This window comes from Leucopleurus acutus, assembly GCF_964270905.1.
Source record: "Leucopleurus acutus genome assembly, chromosome: 3".
NCBI classification, from domain to species: Eukaryota; Metazoa; Chordata; class Mammalia; order Artiodactyla; family Delphinidae; genus Leucopleurus; species Leucopleurus acutus.
The window spans coordinates 61,482,762-61,504,097 of NC_139145.1; the positions used below are offsets into that span (position 1 = coordinate 61,482,762).

Consider the following 21,336-nt stretch of genomic DNA (forward strand, 5'->3'; position numbering starts at 1 on the left):
CTGTACCTCTCTGAACTTGTGGATTTAATAACCTGGTCTGTGGTGGACTCCTCAAAGATGATGAGAAGTGCGCTCTGCTATGAACAAGTTATAATTTAGTCAGGGAGACAAGACACAGGTGGAAAGATAATTAACAATAGAAGAGTTCAGCTCATTGCCAAGTGGAATGTGATTAATTGTCGGGTGAATGGTGCAGACGGTGATTTTCACGAGAGAAGAGGAAGGAGATCTGAGAAGACTTCGTGGGGGAAGAGGAATTTGGCCTAGGTCTTGAAATAAATCTTTGTCATTTAGGAAAATTTCTATTTTGACCAATGTGTTCTATGACCACGATTTGGAAAAGTCAAATACTATTGCAAGGCTTATAATGATAAGAGTCTCCTGCTCTGCTTTTCCACATGAAGTCTTGCTCTCTAGAACCACTCACTTGCAATTCTAAAAGAATTAAAATACATGTGCTGATTTAGCTAAAAGCTGCTTTGTCTGATATTTACCTCTATTTACCTAAATAAAATGTTTGTACCACTATTTTTGGACTTACTAGTTTTAGATGTTATCTGTTGACTTCTCACAGGAGAATAATTGTGCTTTCATAGACGTCCCCCTCATATACATACACTGTTCCCCTCTCTTTATTCTTCTAACATCATTTCTACAGCTGAGATAAGTTATAATTAGTTTTTTATCAGAAAACTTTTTATTCAGTAAGGCAGTTAATAAAATGCTTTTTCTTTTACACAGTGACTGCTACAACCGCTAACTCTTGTAAGACAGATACACTGAACAGTCTTCTCAGTATATCAGATAATCTGTTGAGTCCATTTTATTTATCTTGGAGACATTCTCCCTGCTAGAGCTTGTCATCTTGCTATTTTAATGGGGTTTTCAGAGGGAGTAGTGATGAACATGAATGTTCAGCCCACCATGTTTAGCTGGAAAGAAGTCTTCATTGGTATTTATTTCAACTTGAGGACGAAGGTCATGAGTGACCTAGGAAACAGATCTGGTCATATGAATCAATAGATTCAGTCATGGCCACCTCCTTCCCTTGCAGTAAAGCCTCTCATTCTTCCCCCTGCCCAAACAAACGCCAGCATAGCTGCTGTCTGTTCTGTGTCTCATGTCCAGCTAATGTCTGGAAGTTAACTGAGGGCCTGCTGGCTGCCCACCTGCCAGCTCCCTGTGCTGTGTTAGCCCCTTGATCCACAAGTCAACAAGCATTTCTTCTGTTTTTCAGCATCCTTTTTTGCTCTCATCAAGCCCCAGACCCCAGGAGCCTACACAGACTCTCATTTCTTCCTGAGGTCTGTTTCTGAGGACACAAATGGGACCAGTTGTTAGGATGATGTCAGTGATGATGATTTTTGTGAAGGACGTTCCCCAGTCACCCCAATTCTGAATTCCTCTGACTCTTCCTGGCCCTAATCCTTGACTCTCCTGTTTCTCTGCTGTCCCTCCTGTGTCTGCCTTTCCTAGTGTTGTACCCCACTTCCTTTCTGTTCTCAGGGAGCCGTCGCTAGTCCAGCCCTCTCTAGTCCAGCCACTTTCTTGAGGGATGTGTTCAGACTTTGCTTCAGCAGGAGCTGAGAGCTTGGCCAAGGCCCAGGTCAGCTTGTGGACATCTGCTGGTGCAGTGGCAAAGGGACAGTGCTTAGACGCCAGAAGGTCTCTGTCTCTCTTCCTGGTCTCCCCTCCCCAGCCCTCTCCTATAGAGTGCACATGCTTGCATGCACACAGCAGGTATCACATCCTTTTGTAGTTGGCTTACAAGGTCGTCTGAGGTTTGGGCCCTGTACCGAACCTCATCTTTAACAAGGGCTCCCAGGTTCTTCTGGCTTGGCTCTCCCCTACTTTCAAAATCTGTGTTTTCTCCCTTTGCCCTTTTCACTGTCTGATGGTGAGACTCACCTGTGGGAGAGTGGGGAGGATGCAGTTGGGAACATATCGTGGTCTTGGTGCTCCTAGGTCCTGATCTGGGCGTGGTGATTGGGTTCTGCAGCATTGTGGGTGTGTGTAGGCAGTGTCCTGGTGAATTACTTTTAGCTAGCATTTACTGAGCTCTACTTTGGGTCACATCCTAGGCTAAGCATTTTATGTGCATTTAATGCATACAACAGCTGAGGAAACTAAGGCACAGAGGAGTGAAGTAATTTGTTGAGGTCATTTGGAAGAGACAGACAGGATTCAAACCCAGACAGTGTTTACTCCAGAGCCATGTTTTTAACTGCTACATTCTGTGGCTTCCAGGCCCAGTTTGGACGTAGGGTGGCTCCGTGAATCAGTAGCTGTGGAGTGTTGGTGGCTAGAGCTGGCATTTTCCATCGGAAGTGTGAGCCTTGAAGTCTGTGCCATGCAATTACCAAATCCCAACAACCAAGTAGTGTAGACAGACGGCCAGCTGTCTCTGCTAGATGTGGGGTGTTTAGTCATCTTGGGGTGGAGAAGTGAGACGTGGATATCTTCTCTTCCCCCTTGGGAGGCTGCCTACCAGGAGCACGTGGAGGCAGCCCCCTCACTGCACGCATGAGTCCTCCTCCTTTCCCTGTCTCGGTCAGCGTGACTTAGGGCTGAGAGCCTTCTGCCTGTCGTTCAGGCCTTCTGTGGAGCCTGGGACCAGCTCCTGGATACTTTTCTTTGCAGCTGTCAGCTGTGCGCAGCAGGGAAAATAAAAATCATATTTTTAAGGTAGTGTGGTAACGCAGAGGTTGATGAGACCGTGATGAGAAGACAGAAGAAGCAGTGTGAAGGTAAGACTTCACACGGTGCAGTGCTTAGAGAAGGAAATAAAAAATGATTATCTGTGCTCGCTCCCTTGCACCCACCCACTGCTGTGGGCCTGCTTTGTGTCTTTGATCTTGCACCGATTGACTTGAGATGGAACCTGGCGGCTCTGCCATTGCTGCCTGCTGAGACAGAGCAGCCACCTCGTCCCCTTTTAACTGTGGGGGTGTGGGTACCGGCCAGAGTCACACACAAGGGGCAGCGTCAGCCCCTGCGGTCCCAGGCTTCCCTGGCCCGATGCCTCGAGTTAGGAGGTATTTTAGCCCACAGACTACGAGGAGACCCTCCAGATCAGAACCAGGGGTCACACCAGCCAGCACTTTGCAGCTGAGTGGCCCTAGGCCTGTTTTCTTCTCTCTCTGATGGGGGTAGCTCATCCTGCCTTGTTTCCAGGATGGTTTCGGGGTCAGGGGGACAGGGAGGTGAGCCCCCTGCAGAAGTAGGTGCCACCCAGGGCCGTGCTCTGGAGCCTCCCTGCCACTCACGCCATCTGTAGTAAGAGAGCCTCAGAGCTGGGACCTGGTGGAGAGATGGGACTCCTCGGGTCACCACCACTGCCCCTGCTGCAGACTGCTTGCACTTTGGGGGAGGAGGACCATTTCCAGAGCTTCTGATTGTGGTTTCTCTGTATGCAGATACACAGCTGGGTATGTCCTGCCTCCCCCTCTTCCCTAGTCTCTGGCCAGCTGGCCTCTGCCTTCACCTGTCCATAGCCCCAAGCTGTGCCTCAATTCTGTTCCTCTTCCTTCTCTAAGACGAGCTTTCTTTTTGTTATTATTGCTATTGTTATTGCTATCTTAATACAAAACCACCTGTGATTATTACAGAAGCAGCCGACAGGCAGAAAGAGCAGGAAAAGCGCCACAATCCTACCCAGTGGGAGTCACAGGCAGCGCCCTGGTATATAGCTTTCCCAGTCTTTTTCATTCCACGTGTATGTTTTCCAGCCTAAAAAAATCTTAGCAGTATATTCTGAACAGCTTTCCGTGTCAGCAGACATATTTCTATACCATTATTTTAAAACTTTAGAGAATGTATTCAATAAAAGCAACTTGTACCCGTGATAAAAGTTTCAAACAGGACACAAGGTATAAAATGCTCAGCTGATCTTCTCCCAGGCCCTCTTAAGGGAGCAGGGCACTCTCTTGGGTATCCCTACAAAATATGTATATATTACGCTTTTTAACTTACACAAATAGAAGCCTTCTGTACTCATTATACTTAAAAAAATTTTTTTTTTTTACTTGGTACAATATCTTGGAGTTCTTGGCAGACCCTTGTGTATGGCTACATCTTACTCTTTTTGTCTACTGCATCATAGGGATGAACTGTAATGAACTACAATTTATTTAAGTAGTCCTCTCTTGATGAACATTAATGTTACCAGTTTTTTTCTTTTACATAAAATGCTTTAGCAAGAATTACTTTATGTAATATTTTGTAGTAAACTTGCTGCTTTGTAATAGTGAGCTTGTACCTGTAGGGTACCATCTTAGCAGCATAAAGTAGCTGAAAGAGAGTGAGCATTAAAAAAAGATACTGCCAAATTGCTGTCTAAAAGAGGAACTACTTTTAAGGTCCACAGTGGCCTTCTGATAAGTCTTCATACCCCTGGCGAAGGTGGACACAGCATGCCTCTGCCAGGCTGGAGCACGACCTCTTTCCACCCTATTTGATTTCCTGTTTGGAATGGGCCTTTTTCTTCCTGCTGTGGCAGTCCCTTCTGCTTCCTCTGGGTCCAGTTTCCCCTTCAGGGTTATGCCCCCAGATTTTTGCTGTGATATATATTATTCTGGGCTGGGGGAGGGTGAGTCCCATAGTTAGAAGCTGACTGCTCAGACCCTTGCCCCCAGCTGATGGTATTATAGTTCTGCTGGGTAACTGGGAAAAGGACCCTAGTGTTTTGCACAGCCTGTTTCTTTTTCTTTTTAAAAAAATTTTTATGGGAGTATAGTTGCTTTACAATGTTGTGTTAGTTTCTACTGTACAGCAAAGTGAATCAGCTATATGTATACACATATCCCCTCTTTTTTGGACTTCCTTCCCACTTAGGTCACCACAGAGCATTGAGTAGAGGTCCCTGTGCTATACAGCAGGTTCTCATTAGTTATCTATTTTATACATAGTATCAATAGTGTATATATGTCAATTCCAATCTCCCAATTCATCCCACCCCCTCCCCCTTGGTATCCATATGTTTGTTCTCTACATCTGTGTCTCTATTTCTGCTTTGTAAATAAGATTATCTATACCAATTTTTTCAGATTCCAAGTATGCATTAATATACAATATTTGTTTTTCTCTTTCTGACTGACTTCACTCTGTATGACAGTCTCTAGGTCCATCCACGTCTCTACAAATGACCCAATTTCATTCCTTTTTATGGCTGTGTGATATTCCATTGTATATATATGTACCACATCTGTCGATGGACATTTAGGTTGTTTCCATGTCCTGGCTATTATAAATAGTACTGCAATGAACACTGGGGTGCATGTGTCTTTTTGAATTATGGTTTTCTCTGGGTATATGCCCAGTTGTGGGATTGCTGGGTCGTATGATAATTCTATTTTTAGCTTTTTAAGGAAGCTCCATACTGTTTGCCACAATGGCTGTATCAATTTACATTCCCACCAACAGTGAAAGAAGGTTCCTTTTTCTCCACACCCTCTCTAGCATTTATTGTTTGTAGATTTTGTGATGATGGCTATTCTGACCAGTGTGAGGTGATATCTCATTGTAGCTTTTTTTTTTTTTTTGCGGTACACGGGCCTCTCACTGTTGTGGCCTCTCCCGTGTGGAGCACAGGCTCCAGACGTGCAGGCTCAGCGGCCATGGCTCACGGGCCCAGCCGCTCCCCGGCATGTGGGATCCTCCCAGACCGGGGCACGAACCCATGTCCCCTGCATCGGCGGGGGACTCTCAACCACTGCGCCATCAGGGAAGCCCCTCATTATAGTTTTGATTTGCATTTCTCTAATAATTAGTGATGTTGAGCATCTTTTCATGTGCCTCTTGGCCATCTGTATGTCTTCTTTGGAGAAATGTCTGTTTGGATCTTATGCCCATTTTTTGATTGGGTTGCTTGTTTTTTTGATATTGAACTGCATAAGCTGTTTGTATATTTTTGGAGATTAATCCTTTGTCACTTGCTTCGTTTGCAAATATTTTCTCCCATTCTGAAGGTTGTCTTTTCATCTTGTTTATGGTTTCCTTTGCTGTGCAAAAGCTTTTAAGTTTAATTAGCTCCCATTTGTTTGTTTTTATTCTCATTAGTCTAGGAGGTGGGTCAAAAAAGATCTTGCTGCAATTTATGTCAAAGAGTGTTCTGCCTGTGTTTTCCTCTAAGAGTTTTATAGTGTCTGGCCTTCCATTTAAGTCTTTAATCCATTTTGAGTTTATTTTTGTGTGTGGTGTTAGGGAGTGTTCTAATTTCATTCTTTTACATGTAGCTGTTCAGTTTTCCCAGCACCACTTATTGAAGAGGCTGTCTTTGCTCCATTGTATATTCTGGCCTCCTTTGTCATAAATTAGGCGACCATATGTGTGTGGGTTTATCTCTGGACTTTCTATCCTGTTCCATTGATCTATATTTTTGTTTTTGTGCCAGTACCATATTGTCTTGATTACTGTAGCTTTGTAGTATAGTCTGAAGTCAGGGAGCCTGATTCTTCCAGCTCTGTTTTCCTTTCTCAAGATTGCTTTGGCTATTCGGAGTCTTCTGTGTTTCCATACAAATTGTAAAATTTTTTGTTCTAGTTCTGTGAAAAATGCCATTGGTAATTTGATAGGGATTGCATTTGAATCTGTAAATTGCTTTGGGTGGTATAGTCATTTTCACAGTATTGATTCTTCCAATCCAAGAACATGGCATATCTCACCATCTGTTTGTGTCATCTTTGATTTCTTTCATCAGTATCTTATAGTTTTCTGCATACAGGTCTTTTGTCTCCCTAGGTAGGTTTATTCCTAGGTATTTTAGTCTTTTTGTTGCAGTGGTAAATGGGATTGTTTCCTTAATTTGTCTTTCTGATCTTTTGTTGTTAGTGTATAAGAATGCAGGAGATTTCTGTGTATTAATTTTGTATCCTGCGACTTCTTATATCTCACTGTTATTGTTTCCAGGGACTGCTTAATATTTAACTTCAGAGGCTTGGGCCCAGGTTTATGGGGACTTTGTTGTTTGGTAATTGGATGGCCATGCACTGGACCATCAGCAGAGCTGGTTGGGAGGGATATTAATGGGACCCTGTTAATGAAATGGCAATTAAAATTCTTTGGACATGTTGTTCACATCAGTCTGCCAAAGCTGAGCTGAAACCCTCCAGCCATGGGATGGAAAAGCCATCGAATTTCACGTGTTTGTGGAGAGAAATGGCCTTTTTTTTCGATTGATGGAGTCATTTGAGACCATGGAATGAAGTAATTAAACTAAGGGCAGCAAAAAACTTTGACAAAGCATTTTAAAACACACGAACCTCTGACTCACTGAGGGTCATCTTGTGAAATTGCTGCTTCCAACTTGGCATCATAAAGTAATAATGGTGGTGATGATCATGGTGGGAGTTTCTACCATTTCTGAACACTTGCAAGGTACCAGGCATGGTGCTACACACTTCATAACTATAAGAGGCCACATAACTATCAGGAGTAGTTATTGCTTTCCCAACTTATAGATGAAGAAATGGAAACCCCAGAGAAGTTTAGTAACTTGCTCCAGATCACATAGTTTGTGAGTGGCAATGCCAAGATTCATGATGAGGCTGTCTCCAGGGCCTGTGCTCTGAGCCCACTGTTTATTTTCACATCTTCCCAGGCCAGTTCAGCCTCTCTGTCCGTGGTGGTTGCCTCACTCCTACCTCTGCTTCTACCTTGAAGGTGGCAAGTGAAGTATTAGTGCAGACGCAGGTATTTTTTGTTGTTAGTTGTTCTCCTTGTTGGGATTTTAGGAAACTTCCCTGTTCCTTCCATACTCTGGAGAACAGGGAACTTTGTTGTTGTTGAATCAGTAGCACTGATAACTGGGTAGTTTTGATGTAGCCCTTTGCTCTGTGTGTGTGTGATAGAGAGAAAGGGGAGGTACAACATAGATACTTCTGGAATTAAGTCGACGTGGAAAGAGAGCTTGTATCCCACCATCCCTGGGGGAGTGGAGTCAGTGAAATTTAGAGTCTGAGGGCTGGTGGTCGTGACCCCTTGTGGGAAGAGGTCAAGGTAGATCTGTGTTACTTCTCTGTGGGAGCTGAGTCTTCTCCCTGGAGCAAGGAAACTGTGGGCCTTGAAAGCCAAATATTGATTCAAGAAAGCTTACCTCTGCCCTCCCAAAATAGGATAATGGAGAGAGAAATTTAAATCAGCTGTTTTCTTTTTTTTACCCTGTTAAAATGTTTTGATTCTGTTTGTGTGTCCACCTGTGTCAGCCATACATTCCTGGGGGCATGATCAGTGGTTCCATTCAGAGGCACTCATACCCTTTATGCTGGGGCCACTGGCCCTGGAATAACGGGGTTCATTTCGTCTCTGCAGGTCAAAGAAGTCATAGATGGGTTATTGTCTGGGCTTGTAGCTTAGTTGAACCTGATCAAAGGCTTAGGTTTATTTCATCCCATCAAGAGGGAGAAACGGACTTGGGACTTGCTTGAGAGGTTGCCTGAGCCCTAGGCAGTCCTGAAGAATGGACAAGGAAGCGCAGTAATTGCAGAGCTCAATATCTGCAGACAGTTGTCCTGGACACTGAGGATTCACATTCACACAGACAGACTCAAATGAGACAGACCCTGCCCTCATGGGACGCATAGTCCCAGTATGAGAGGAAGACCTCAGGTTGGTAAGACAGGTTGACTAGCAGTATGAACATTTTAATTTCCTATTTGGGTGGCTTTGGGAACACAGAAGAATATCACGGCATCTAGCCTGGAAGACAGGTGGATTAGAGAAAGATTTCAATCCAAGGGTTGGGTCTGAGATTTGAATCCAGGTCTGATGCCAAAATGTTTAGAACACTACTACTCTAAGATTTTTTTTTAAAGAAATATCTTTAGATTCTTGTTTCTTTCTCTCTCTGCAGTATCCCTAAGAGGGATTCTTAGGGTGCTCTGATGTCTATATTGAATTTTACCAAAATGGCCTGCTCAGGACAAGTTTTTATTATCTTGAGGACTATAATACTTATCAGAATGTTTGTTATTATATTCAGATAGCCTTAATTTCAAAACCTGGCTCTACCACTTTACTGCCGTATGATACTAAGCTCATAACTTAGGCTTTCCAAGCCTCCATTTCTCCATCTGTAAAATGGAGATATTGATATTCACTTCAGCTGGGCTTTTGGAAGATATAAGTGACATAATATATGTAAAATACCTAGTACAGTGTTAGCTGTTTTTAGGAAAAGCCATTAACTTTCTCCAGGCCTGCTTCCTTGAAAAGACCCAAATATGCCCCCTTTCCTAGGAATGTGCCACCCAATTTCCTCTTCCTTTCAACATTGGGAAGATATGCGTGTGTTGCTTGCCAGGGAAAGGATTTGCAGTTGTCTGGTGCCCCTCCCCTTCTCCAAAATTTCTCATCCAAATGGACAGGAACAGATCCATTAATGTTTCATTAATCAAAACTTGGATTGTTTTTTTTTTTTGGAGAAGGAAGGCTTTATTATTATTTGCAGCAAGTAGGGAGAACCCTGGAGATCTTTCCCAAAGCAGTGTTTCCAAAACTTGGATTTTTAAAATATTTATAATAATACTTTTTATTTGAGTACAGAGGGGAAATAAAGAGCTATCTTTTAATCCTGAAATTCTAGACTTACATATTTGTGACCAAACAGTATCTATAAATTTGTATTCTGCATTTTCTCTTAATGTTATGATTTTTTGTTATTATTATAATCTCTTAAATCATGTTTTCCCTTTATATTCCATAAGCAAAAACTTAGTCAAATGAAGAGAAAAATTAAATACCTAATAACTTAACTCACTATTTCCATTCCAAAACTTGGATCCTAAACAGTGTTTGCTACTTATAGTGAAGCCTGGTTAATTGGGACTCTCAGTCAGAATGGTTAATTAATTGACTTTTTTTTTTTTCCTGTTTACACTCCTCCCTAAAGGAAAAAAAAGCAAAAAGACAAGAGAAGTTAGAGTTTATTTTGGAGAGTCCCCCTTCAAGGGGCTAGCCCATGGTTGAAAGATACTACACCCCTGCATATTTCACCCATCCCCCAAGATTGAGCCTTGCCTGTCTCTCCTGCATCTCTGGGAGCCTGGCACAGGATGCTCTATACATATTTGTTAGATGAATGAAGACACAGCCTACCCTCTAGCTAGACTGAGCTATTGCTGTTCCCTAGTCATGCTCTGAATTTGCCTGCTTTTATTTAACTTGGAGTGCCTCTCCCAGTCATGGCCCTGTGGACTTTGGGTTGAAGTTGCTGGTGCCTTGTTTTACCCTTTTGTAAGCCAGTGGCCTCCTTGTAGGCATCGGCTCTGCTTTCTTCATTTTTGAAGAAACACTGTATTTGGCACATCATGTATGAACAGTTATTGAGCACTTACAATGGTCTCAGGAAATGTGAGTTCCATATATTTGCTTATCTAATGCCCATAACACCTCTATGAGATAGGTGCTATTATTCTCTCTATTTAATAGATGAGAATACTGAAGCCTTCAGTATTCTCATCTGAAGAAATTGAGTAACTTATATCACTAGAAAGTTTGTGGAACTCAGTGGAATAAAGTGGGTCTCTTAAGACCTTTGAGGTCCACAGCCTTGCCTGCAGGACCTGCAGTCTCAAAGGATGACTCTGATGCTGCAGAAACGCTTCTCTGTTGGAGAGCAGTCCTGCCCACAGAACTGGACTTTGTGACTCAGGAACATGGGTGCATAATATTCCTCCTTCATTTCTAAAGAGTTTCTTATAGATCTCAAAATGGGCTAATACATAGTATCATTTTTGAACTTCAAAACAACCTGGAGACTGAGGTCAGGCATTACCACCCCATTTCATGATTCAGGAAGCCAAAGCCTGGAAAGAAGTGACTGTAAGAGGTGGAGCTGGGACTTGAACCCAGGTCTTCTGGTTGTTAGCCACAGTTTGTCACTACATTCTCCCTTAACACATTCACAGCAAAGCAAAACAAATTTTAAAAAAGCTCCAAACAAACAAGTGTTAAAGGTAGAAGCTGATTCTCAGGGCGGTATCTTCTGGTAGCATAGTGGGTTCTTTCCAGGAAGAGGCTGGGAAGAGCGCTGACTTGAGTACAAAGTCTTCTGGGGAGCTCCTGTCTCCCAGGAAACTGAGTTAGCCAGAGCATCCTGTTCCTGTTTTTTCTGTCCTGTTGTGTCTTGAGTGTTGCTAACAGAAAGGGGGCTCTGGTCCCCAGACTCTGGGCCCTGTGTCCTCAGACCAAAGGGGGAAGGGAAGGAGTTTTTGTCTGGGCCCCTTCTTTGTGTCCCCCTGTTCATGCCTCGCAAATCTCCTGGATCTCGGGGTGCCAGCCCTGGGTGAGAAGCTCCTGCCCAATACCTCCCTTGTTGCCTCCTCCCCACCAGATGCTCCTTCCTGGGAGGATTTCTGAAGGTTTTCAGTGGGAGGTTCCTGATGGGCAAATAAGCAGCTGACTTCAGAGAGAAGGGACCCAGATTCACATCCTGCAATGCCCCAGAGTGTGAGAGATGGGGAGGTGTGGGGGGCTGACTACTTCCTGCCTTGGTTTATCTTTGAGGACTTCTGGTTTGTTCACCAAGTCACCTAGGGTACACATCACTGCACTTCTATTTTCCTCCTTTTCAAAACCCAAGCTCATCTACTTTTGGCTTTCTGAGCTCTGAGGAAGAATTCCTTACAGCTCAGAATTTTACTTTCTCACCTCCTCCTGTTCTTTTCACTCCTCCAAATGTTAGGTTTTTCAGTCAACCAAAGATAAAGGTGGGAAGACCAGGTATGGCTCTGGGCCACAGGGATGTAGACACTGGTTTGCCTGACTCACCTGCTGAGCTCAGCCGAGGCTGGTCCACAGAGCCTCCCTGTCCTATACTTTGTCAGTTTTCTCTCTGCTGTTTCCTGGGTGTTGCCAACACATTGGGAGACTCTGGTCCAAAGACTTCTTGGGCTAGAAAGAGTGTATAGGGAGAATCCTGTTACTTTCCAAGCCTCCAGGCCAAGAATGAATTCCCATTGTCCAAAGAAGACTGTTTACTTGCTTTTATTTAAAAATCTTTAGGAATGGACACTTTAAAAATAACTATCTAGTCTTAAATATTCCCATAGTTAGGGAGGTGTTTTGAATGTCATACTTAAAATCTATGCTTTAGCTAAAGGGTTTTTTCTGTTGACATATAGAGAAGTAAGACCAGCTTCTTACGTTTTGACAGCTGCTTCCGTTTGTAAAAGATCTGACTTTTAAATTTGTCTTGTCTTGTACAAGCATCCCTGAGCCTCAGGACGGGTGAGCTTTAATAGTGGCTTCAGTTATATCATTAAGCTGGTGGGGAGAAAGTGGGGAGCCCTCTTTGTCCAGTGAAAGATGGAAAAGATTATTTATAACTCAGTCATTGAGAGTAAAGTATTAACATTTAGGGAATCTGGATGAAAGGCATATGGGAATTCTTTGGATCTGAAATTCTTACAACATAAAAAGTTAAAAATGATTTTTGCAAGAAAATTATTTAAACCTTAAGTTCTTCATTTGTTTGGTTTTTAAGAAGTTGATGAGTGTGATTAGCATGCTCTGATTTTCCTTTTCATCGTGCAGCTGCAGCAGAGTTGATGTTTCAGCAGCCTCCCAGGCATGGAGGGACTCAGAATCTCACTCCAGGAGCCAGCCAGGCCAAGTGGGGGGTGGGGAGCTTCTGGAATTATCCAAGAAGCTCTCAGGGCAGAGCGGGGCCACCACAGAAGGAAGGGGAGAGGCCTGGAGGGCAAGGAGCACAGATGCTCCTGGGGTGATGGTGCAGGGTTGTGAGAACCGAGGAAGGAGCAAGGTATGGGGCAAATGACAAAGGACGCTGTGACCTCCAGAGTCTGCTACACCAGGAATTGTCAGCCATTGGGCTGGTTCACTTTGAAGGAACTTGCAAAACACATTTTCAATTCCTCTCTCATCAGAGCATGGGAGGGAGTGAGACGAGACGTGGTTTTTACCTCCATTGTACAGATGGGGATAATGAGACCCAGGGAAGAGATGCCATTGGCTCAAAGACACAACTCATAAATGACAAAGCCGGGACTTGAATCTAGGTCCTTCTTTCTGAAGTGCATGCTCTTTCACTGGCAAATGCCTCTGTGATAGCAGGATGGCGGCCTGGGCGAATGTCAGGGTAGGAATTGTCCTTGGCATTTCCCTTGTGTGGTCCTCGGGCCTGTGAGTTTTATCTTGTTCTAGTTGTCCCCGAACTCCCCTCCATCTTATGGCCTCTATAGGCTCAGCCGCTGTGGACTGTTCCCAGTGGTGGTGGTGCCAGCCGTGTTGGTGCCACACCTGGACAAAAGCTTAGTTGAGCCTCCTTGTGAACCAGATTCTCACTATAGCAGGCTTGACTTGGGCAAGATGGGATGAACCCTTCTGCCAGCCTTCTAATGTTGACTTCCTACCAGAACCCTCAGAGACTTTGAGCCACACAGCAGTTCGGACCCACTTTTGTTTGGCTGAGCTGCAGGTGGCACCGTCTGCAACTCTGCCAGCCTGTGCCTTGAGGGGAAATGAGCTCAATTAAGTAGGCAGGCCCCTGTGAGGCTTCTCTGCAACACCATTATTAATCTCATGGAGCATGGAAAAAATATAACCTCGCATCTCTCTGCCCCATTTTCCTCTGTGATGATGTTCAGGACAGAGGGTCACACAGGGGGATGCCTTTGCTGCTGAATTAAGAGGCTGGTTTCCCTCCAGCCAGGACGTCTGCCTTTCTCTCTGCCTCCTGCCTCCCCCAGAGCTCCCAGGACTCTGCTCTGAATCCCACAGATTGTCATGGCCTTGGTTCATGGAAGGGCAGGAGTGTGTTATAACTTTGTTTTCTGAACTTCTGCTTTTTTTGGAACAGAGCAGCACTTTCCAGAGGTGATGCTGGGGGAAGAATTTCTTAGCCTAAGTCTGGACCAGGTGTGCAGCTTGATATCCAGTGACAAGCTGACCGTTTCTTCAGAAGAGAAGGTATGACATGGCCCTTCTTTCAAACAGGAGCCTCTCTCGTTAGGTGGTCATGGGAAGGACTTGTGGTTCAATGAGACCTTTTCTCTTTTTCAAATAAAAAAAAAGATCTTATTTTTTTGTCCTTTTTTTTTTTTTTTTTTTTTAAAAAAAAAAGGCTTTCTGGCCCACGACTGCTACGTTCACTTTATGGACCCTTTAAAGAAGGAGTAATGGTGATGATGATGATGATGGCGGCAAAGCTGCCTCCCTTTTTTTTTTTTTTGCCTCCCTTTCTTAAGCGTTTATAGTTTGCCAAGCCCTGTGCTAAGTGCTTGATGTTCTTCAGTTCACTCAGCCTTCACCTCAGCCTGTGAGGTGTAGCAGGCATCGCTGTTGTCCTCACATTACAGACGAGGAAACAGACTCAGAGGATTTAATTAGCTTGTTCAAGGTCACTCAGCTGGTTTGCATGTCACCTGGTCTTAACCATAGTCCCACACAGCCTCTTGTGAGTATCACTGAGCATTTAAGCCAGAGCATACCTTTGGGGAACATCTACTCTGATAGGGAATTGGAATTTTTACTGATGAGGAAACCGAGCCCCAGAGAGGGGATAGAAACTGCTGAAGGTCACACACAGTTTTTCGGTGGCCAAGCCAGGACTAGAACCCAGGTCTCCTGACCCCAGTCCCCTGACTCACTGACCACACACCTCTTCCTCTGTGCTAGAAGCTTGACTTCTGCCCCTGCTGTAGCTGATCTGTGACTGCTGATCTATCCTACTTCCCAGCCTTCCTCATCTCTGACCCTATGCTAGGAATATTCTCTACTTCCCTCTTCACCTGGTTGAATTCCCAAACAGTTCAGATTTTTCTTCTACCAGGAAGAATTTCTTTACTCCAGGAGATTCAGTCTACTGTACTGGAAATAACATACGCTTCCATGTTGGCCACTGGGGTCCAAATCTCATCTCTAGTATTTACAAATCAGTTACGTGACCTTGGGCAAGATATTTTGCTTCTCCATCTACTTCCTCATTTTGTAAAGTGTGCGTAGTAATAGAACATGTTCCACAGGGTGGTTGTGGGGATTGAATGGGATAAAGTATATAAAATGCCTAGTATAGTACCTGCTGCCTAGTGGGTGCCTAGTCAGTGTTAGCTGAATTGATTATTGACTGTGCATCTGGAATTAATCCCTTTTCCCTCTGGGATAACACTTAACCTTGTTCTGCTTTATATTGTAGTTAGTTCTGAGCTGGTCTTACCTCCTCCACTCACTTGTGAGTTCCCTGATGGTAGAGACCACACCTTACTCACCTCTGCAGCCTCAGAGATACTCAATAAATGTTTCTTGAATTGTCCTAGTCCAATCTCAGCATCCAAGCTTGAGGCCCTTTCCTGAGGGAATATTCAAGGAAAAGCCCTTGAGAAGGATTTTATGTTGGAGATGAGAACTGCATCCAAAGGTACATGTCCAGAGAATGGGTGTGAAATTCACAAGCCCCTGCCTGTTGTCCTGCAAAAGTCTGATCAAGAAGAAAAGCAGTTGTCAGTTGGAACTATGGGCTGTCCTGAGACTTCAGGGGGATCCCCAGAAGGTGACTGGCACAAGCTGGACTCTCCCATAGGCTTAGGGAGGTCTCTGCTTCCATTAGCTGATGTGAAACAGCACGTCCAGGGGAAAGAATGCTTCTGGCCAGGCCACAGGCCCCTTCCCGCCCCAGCCTCAGAAATGGACAGGCTTTCCTCACTTCTTGCTAAGCTTGTGTACTTTCTTCTCTGGACTGTGCTACCAATTTGGCACAATTTGACGGAATGAACCAGTCATTTGGCTCTGTGAATGTTGGGCTGTTGGCCAGTTTAGGGTCTGCTTGATCATGTCCTCAAGTGTAGTTTGAGAAAATGGAAGCAGGCACATAAGTAGCAGGATTTGAATCAACTTAGGGTGTTGGATTGAGAGGGAGACCCTTCGATCTTAAATTCATCCTGGCCCATCCTTCTCTGAGATCATAGTAAGTTTTAGGTGAGGGCTTATCTATGCGTGCTATGCCAGGACAGGGGTGGAGGTGGGTTGTTAGTAGCGAGGGGCAGTATAGTGCCCTGGAAACCACTTGGGTTTTGGACTTGGGCAGGACTGGTTCCACACTCAGCTTACTGACCGTATGACCTTGAGAAGTCACTGGTTTCTTTGAACCATAATTTACTTACATGTAAAACTGAAAAAGAGTGCCTCCCTTACAGAGTTGTCACGAGGATTAGAGATAATGGGTGAAAAAACATCAAATATGGTGTTTGATAGGTGCTCAATAAATGGCAGCTATCATTGTAATGATCACAGTTCTCTCTTTGGAGGTACCAGTGATAATGGTAATTGTATTGATTTGCCATTGGTAGTGGTGAAACAAAGCATGGTGTTAATTGCATCTTTCCAGAAACAAAGAAACATGACAATAGATGTACACTCTTAAAACTTGTCTATAGTGACTTTCATTTATTCATATGCTTACATATGGGTTCCTCTTTCTGTAGAATCAGTTTGGAGTGTAGGTATTTTTCACGTTATTGATGTTGTGTATCATATTTGGTTCTCAGAAGTTATGTGTAACTTCAGAGTTATGTGATGCTTTTCAGAAAGTATATTACTCATGATCTTGAACCCTTTGGTATGTTTAAGGTTAGCTGTGTAATTTTGAGTCTTATTAATGAATAGTAGGGTTTGGCCTGCATTTTCTCTTTGGCAAAACCCATATATTTTTTTCCCCCTTAATTGCTCACATATTGCTGGAAGTTAAATAGCTGGAAGCTTTTGACAATTAGATGTTTGTCATTTGAACGCTAGCCCTTAAGGCTTTGAAAATTCTGTGATCTGTTCCAAGAGGTTTGGTGATTTCTACTCCCTTTAATTACATTGCGTGTGATAGGCATAATCGCTTGCATGCATAATAGCTTTTTCTTGCGATATAGTGAAAATTTTTGAGTGTATTTGAAGTAGTATCAGGGATCTTCATTTAAGTTAAAATCCAACTGATTTAATGTTAACATTTGCAGAAAATTCAGTTGCGTCGGCAGTCAAATGACCTGTGTTCAGCGAAATTTACACTTGAACCACAGTATCAGTTATATTACGACTTACTTCTCTACCAGCAGCCCACAGGTTTCTTTCAATGTATATTATAAAATGCAGCCAGGTTTCAGATGTATCTTAAAACTATGCATCTTAAAATAGAGGAAATGTAGTATCTTACTATTATGATGACTTTAAGTGTCTGTGACTGGGCCCAGGCAGCTTGCTTGTTGGAAGTTTGAAAGTATGGGTTCTGCAGCCAGAATAACTGAATTCAATCCTGGCTCCACTACTTTAACAAGCTGAGTGATCTTGGGCCAGTTATTCATCTCCTACCAGAATGTATATGCCATGTATAGTCAGGAATTTTGACTATCTTATGGTTGCTTCTAGAGTGGTGTCAGGTCCATGGTAGATACCAAAAAATATTTGTTGAAGGAGTGAATAAAAGAACCTAAGTCTCAGTTTTCTCATCTGTGAAGGCAGGTAATGATAGTGTAGTATCTATCTTATAGAGCTCTTCTGAGGATGAAATGAGGTGATACATGTAACCATTGACCGGGGCCTTTCTCAAGGGGAAGCTCTTCCCGGGTCCCATATTGGCCTGGGTGGTTGGCGTGACCTGCGGCTCTGTGCCAGGCAGGAGCTGAGGTGGTAGCTGTCTCTGGGTCGCCAGCACCCCCAGCACCGTCTGGGCCTCTCTGAGGGCTCAGGTGCTGTTCTTCCTCCAAGAGCACTTGCTTTTGCCCGCGACTCATCCCCTTCACTACGCTCAAGCTCCTTGAGGGCTGTGAGGGTACCTTAGCCATCTCTGTGTCACGCACAGTCCTGACACAGAGCCCTGGGAGGCACTAGGAGGTGCTCAGCAGACGTTCCCCGAGGGGGTGAAGAGGCAGACTGGGGCTGGGCTCTGCCCTGAGCCAGCTGATATTATGGGGATAATTTTAATATTTTTCCAGAGAATAAGGAGAAATGTGGGAACTAGAGGTCGGAGGGAGGCATGGATCTTTGCCATTTTCTCTCCTGTTTTTCCTCCGTGTGGTTTTTGTTTTAAAATTCCTGTTATTTGAGAGAGGACAAGTGGGTGTGGTAGGAATCACAAAATCACTAGTTCTTTGGTTAGGACTTTCCTCGCCTCTCCCCTGCTTACCCCTGCCCAGTGAGAGGGAAAACACAGAGAAGCAAGCCCCTCCTAGGCACCTGATTCTTTCCTATGGGAGGTGTCGCAGGGTTAGAGCTAACCCTGTGAGCAGAAAGCCTGTTTTTTGCATACCCTTTGAGACACGAAGTTCAGCTGTCACCATGGGCAGCCTCATTGACCCAGGGGCAGGATAAGCAACCTTCCAGGACAAACACACTGCAAGGAGAAGAGATATGACTCCTGCGTTCTACTGCAGTTTTGCCACCGAGTTGCTGGTTATTGGACTTTTCGGAATCTTTGCTTTCCTAGCTGGTAAATATCTTTCTACTTCTCAAGAATTCCATGCCTTCTCATGAAACACTATTGAGGCTTCTCAGAGTAAGAACTAACGGGGAAATGGCCACATGTTAGATACAGGTCAGGAAGAAATTGGTTGAGTTTCTTCAAAAAATTAAATTAGTGCCAAGTATGTGTTATAATGAGAAGAACAGGTTAGTTTCTCTCTGCATGATCACATTTTTATGTACTTTTATCTCCTAAAACTCTCATCAGGGGACAAATTCTGATATTTTATCTCCTGGAAGGGATTGGCCCTTGTCTCCTGGGATCATTAGTGTTGCAGGCCCTCCTGTCTGAGTTCCTAGCCTCTCCCGCCAGCACCGGTGGTCGGTCTGGGGCGTGGGCAGGAGCTCCTCAGCTGGTAGGCTGGGCTTCAGTGCTTGCTGCTGAGGCATCATCCAGCGCCCAAAGAAGTACATCCTGTGCTTAGGCCGAGCTGTTGGCAGCCCTGCCACACTCTGAGGTCAGCATTCGAGTTGCCAAATCCTCAACCTGCAGACAATGATGTGGCCTGGGCCCCTGAGTCAGTGTTACCCTTCTTACTGCTCTCCTTTGGAGAGCACAGTTCAGTAAGTGCCTATGACGGGAGTACCACCACGCTAGGACCAAAAATCGATCTTGGCTGCTCACTGTGACTATTTCACACATCGTTGAAAAAAAGCTCGGAGTAAGTGAGCTTGGGGTAAGCTCAGAGACATGAGCAAATGCAAAGTGCACGGTTCAACTTTGTACAAAGTGCAACACCCACAAAGCCAGCACCCAGAGCAAGGAACAGAGCTCCCGGCCTTCCTCCCAGTCACTGCCCCCCATCCCGAGACGCCAAGCTACTCTTCTGACTTCTCAGTAGATCAGTTTTGCCAGTTTTTGAACTCTGTATAAATGGAATCCTGGTGTGTGCATGCTTTTGTGCCTGACTTCCTTTACCCAGCATACTGTTTTGCATATCATTTCTAATGCATACAACGGCTCTCAAGGCCATTTGGAGAGGAGGAGACTAAGGCTTATTGACAATAGACAGCTCTGTGATTTGAAGCTGACTGTGTCTGCCACCCAGGCCCCTGGTCTTTATTAATGAACCCCCACCCCGATGGGGAGACCCTTACTCATTACTGTTCAAGAGCTTGTTGGGAGTTCCCTGGTGGCCTAGTGGTTAGGACTCTGGGCTTTTACTGCCATGGCCTGGGTTGAATCCCTGGTTGGGATCCCGTGAGCTGTTGGACCTTTCTCCTTGCCAGTGAAGGGCTCCCCCCTTTACTCAGTGTGCGGGAACATCTGGCTTGGCTGTCTCAGTGACTTAGGGGGTGGGGTAGAAGGATCAGGTTCATCTGGTATTTTCTGGCCAAGGCTTGTGCTTATGTTGGAGGTGTGACCCGAGGACGTTGAAATCCAATTTCCTCCATCTCCTTTCCACATAGCAACCTCGTAGCACTCAAGAAACTGGTTCTGGAACGTGAAGCGGTGAGGAAATGATGCTATTTCTTTGTCTAAAAGTGAAACCCTAAGTGTGCCGTGTGGGCAGCCAATTATTTCATCGTGGGGCCCATGAAAAGTATTTTCATTGAGTAGAGATCACCCTGTCTCATGATTGAGGCCACAGGGTCTCTGCTTAGATTTTACAGACCAGGGGTTGACACAGTTTTCCTTTAAAGGGCCAGACAGTAAATATTTTAGGCTTTTGTGGGCCACAGAGTCTCAGTTCAGCTCTGCTGTTGAAGTGTGAAAGCCGCCATAGATGATTTGTCATGAGTGAGTGTGGCTGTGTTCCAGGGAAATTTTATTTACAAAAACAGGTGCATGTGGCCTGTTGGCTGAGGTTTGCCAGCTGGGTAGCTGCTGAGAATAACGGGTAAGAGCCTGAGCCCTGGAGATGGGCTTGTGTGGGCCCAGCCCTGCTGCTTTCTGCCTCTGGACTTGGATGAGTCAGTCAATAAGGGGCAGGAGTGTCTACTCAGTGGCCGTCAGGAGAGTCCATGGTCACAGTGTCTCTGGGGAGTGTGGCTCAGGGCCTGACACAGCATGGACATGAACTGCTGCTGCTGCTACCTGTTGCCCCTTTGCCTTGGCCAGTCCTTTGATGGCAGGGGCCGTGGGGAGCGATTTTAGGCACTTAGGCTAGTTGGAAGTTTATTTGCTTATTTTCCAAGCATGACGTCTAAATGAAAAAAATATGCGGCCTTCTCTAGCTGCTGAGAAGGTCACCGTTGCTGCCGAGTGCTGTGGCTTTCACAGCTGAGTAGGTAAACAGTGCAACTGAGTGGAACCAGTTAGACAAGTCAAGCCAAAAATAAAGATAAGGTTAAATATCAACGTCATTAGACTCAGCCTGCTTTGCAGCTTTTATAGCAAAGACTAAGCTGGTTGACAGGGAAGGGCGTGATCAGTAAATCCTGCCTACTCAAGGCCTTGCAGTTCATTCTTCATGAAAGCTTTCTCAACCAGTCACCTGGCATTGTGCTCAGCGGCAGGAAGTGCAGAGACAGAGCTGGTATACTTCTCACCCTGCAAGAGTTACAGTCCAGTAAAGGGAAGTGGAAGGAAGTGTGGGTAACCACAGTGCAGGGCAGAACAGAACCATGGCTGCTCACCTCCTAACGCAGCAAAAGCAAGGAGTCTCCAGCATCCTTTGGTCTGTGGCCTGGCTCTGCCCTCCCCACCAAGATACCAGCCTCTGCCTCCCCCGTCCTGCTGTCTGTTCCAGCCTGCTTACGTGCTTATTCTGAACTCATTTGTCCATTCATTCATTAAAACATATTTGAGTGTGTGTTATGTGCCAGCAAGTAAGACAAGGTCCCTGTTTCAGGGATCTTAAGGGCTACTTGAAGAAACACACAACTGTTTACAAAATAATGTGATAAGGGTGAGACATATAGCTCTGTGACAGTTAA

The 21,336-nt window shown here is 44.8% G+C and overlaps 1 protein-coding gene across 1 annotated transcript in view; it reads left to right on the top strand.

The window, feature by feature from the left end:
• Positions 1-21,336, top strand: part of KLHL3 (kelch like family member 3) — a gene marked incomplete at its 3' end in the record, with an annotated part of 108,180 nt that overhangs the window by 49,220 nt on the left and 37,624 nt on the right. The window contains exon 6 of the mRNA XM_082834970.1: positions 13,817-13,926. Within this exon, the coding sequence (XP_082691096.1) occupies positions 13,817-13,926 (110 nt within the window). The remainder of the gene's footprint in view (positions 1-13,816; positions 13,927-21,336) is intronic.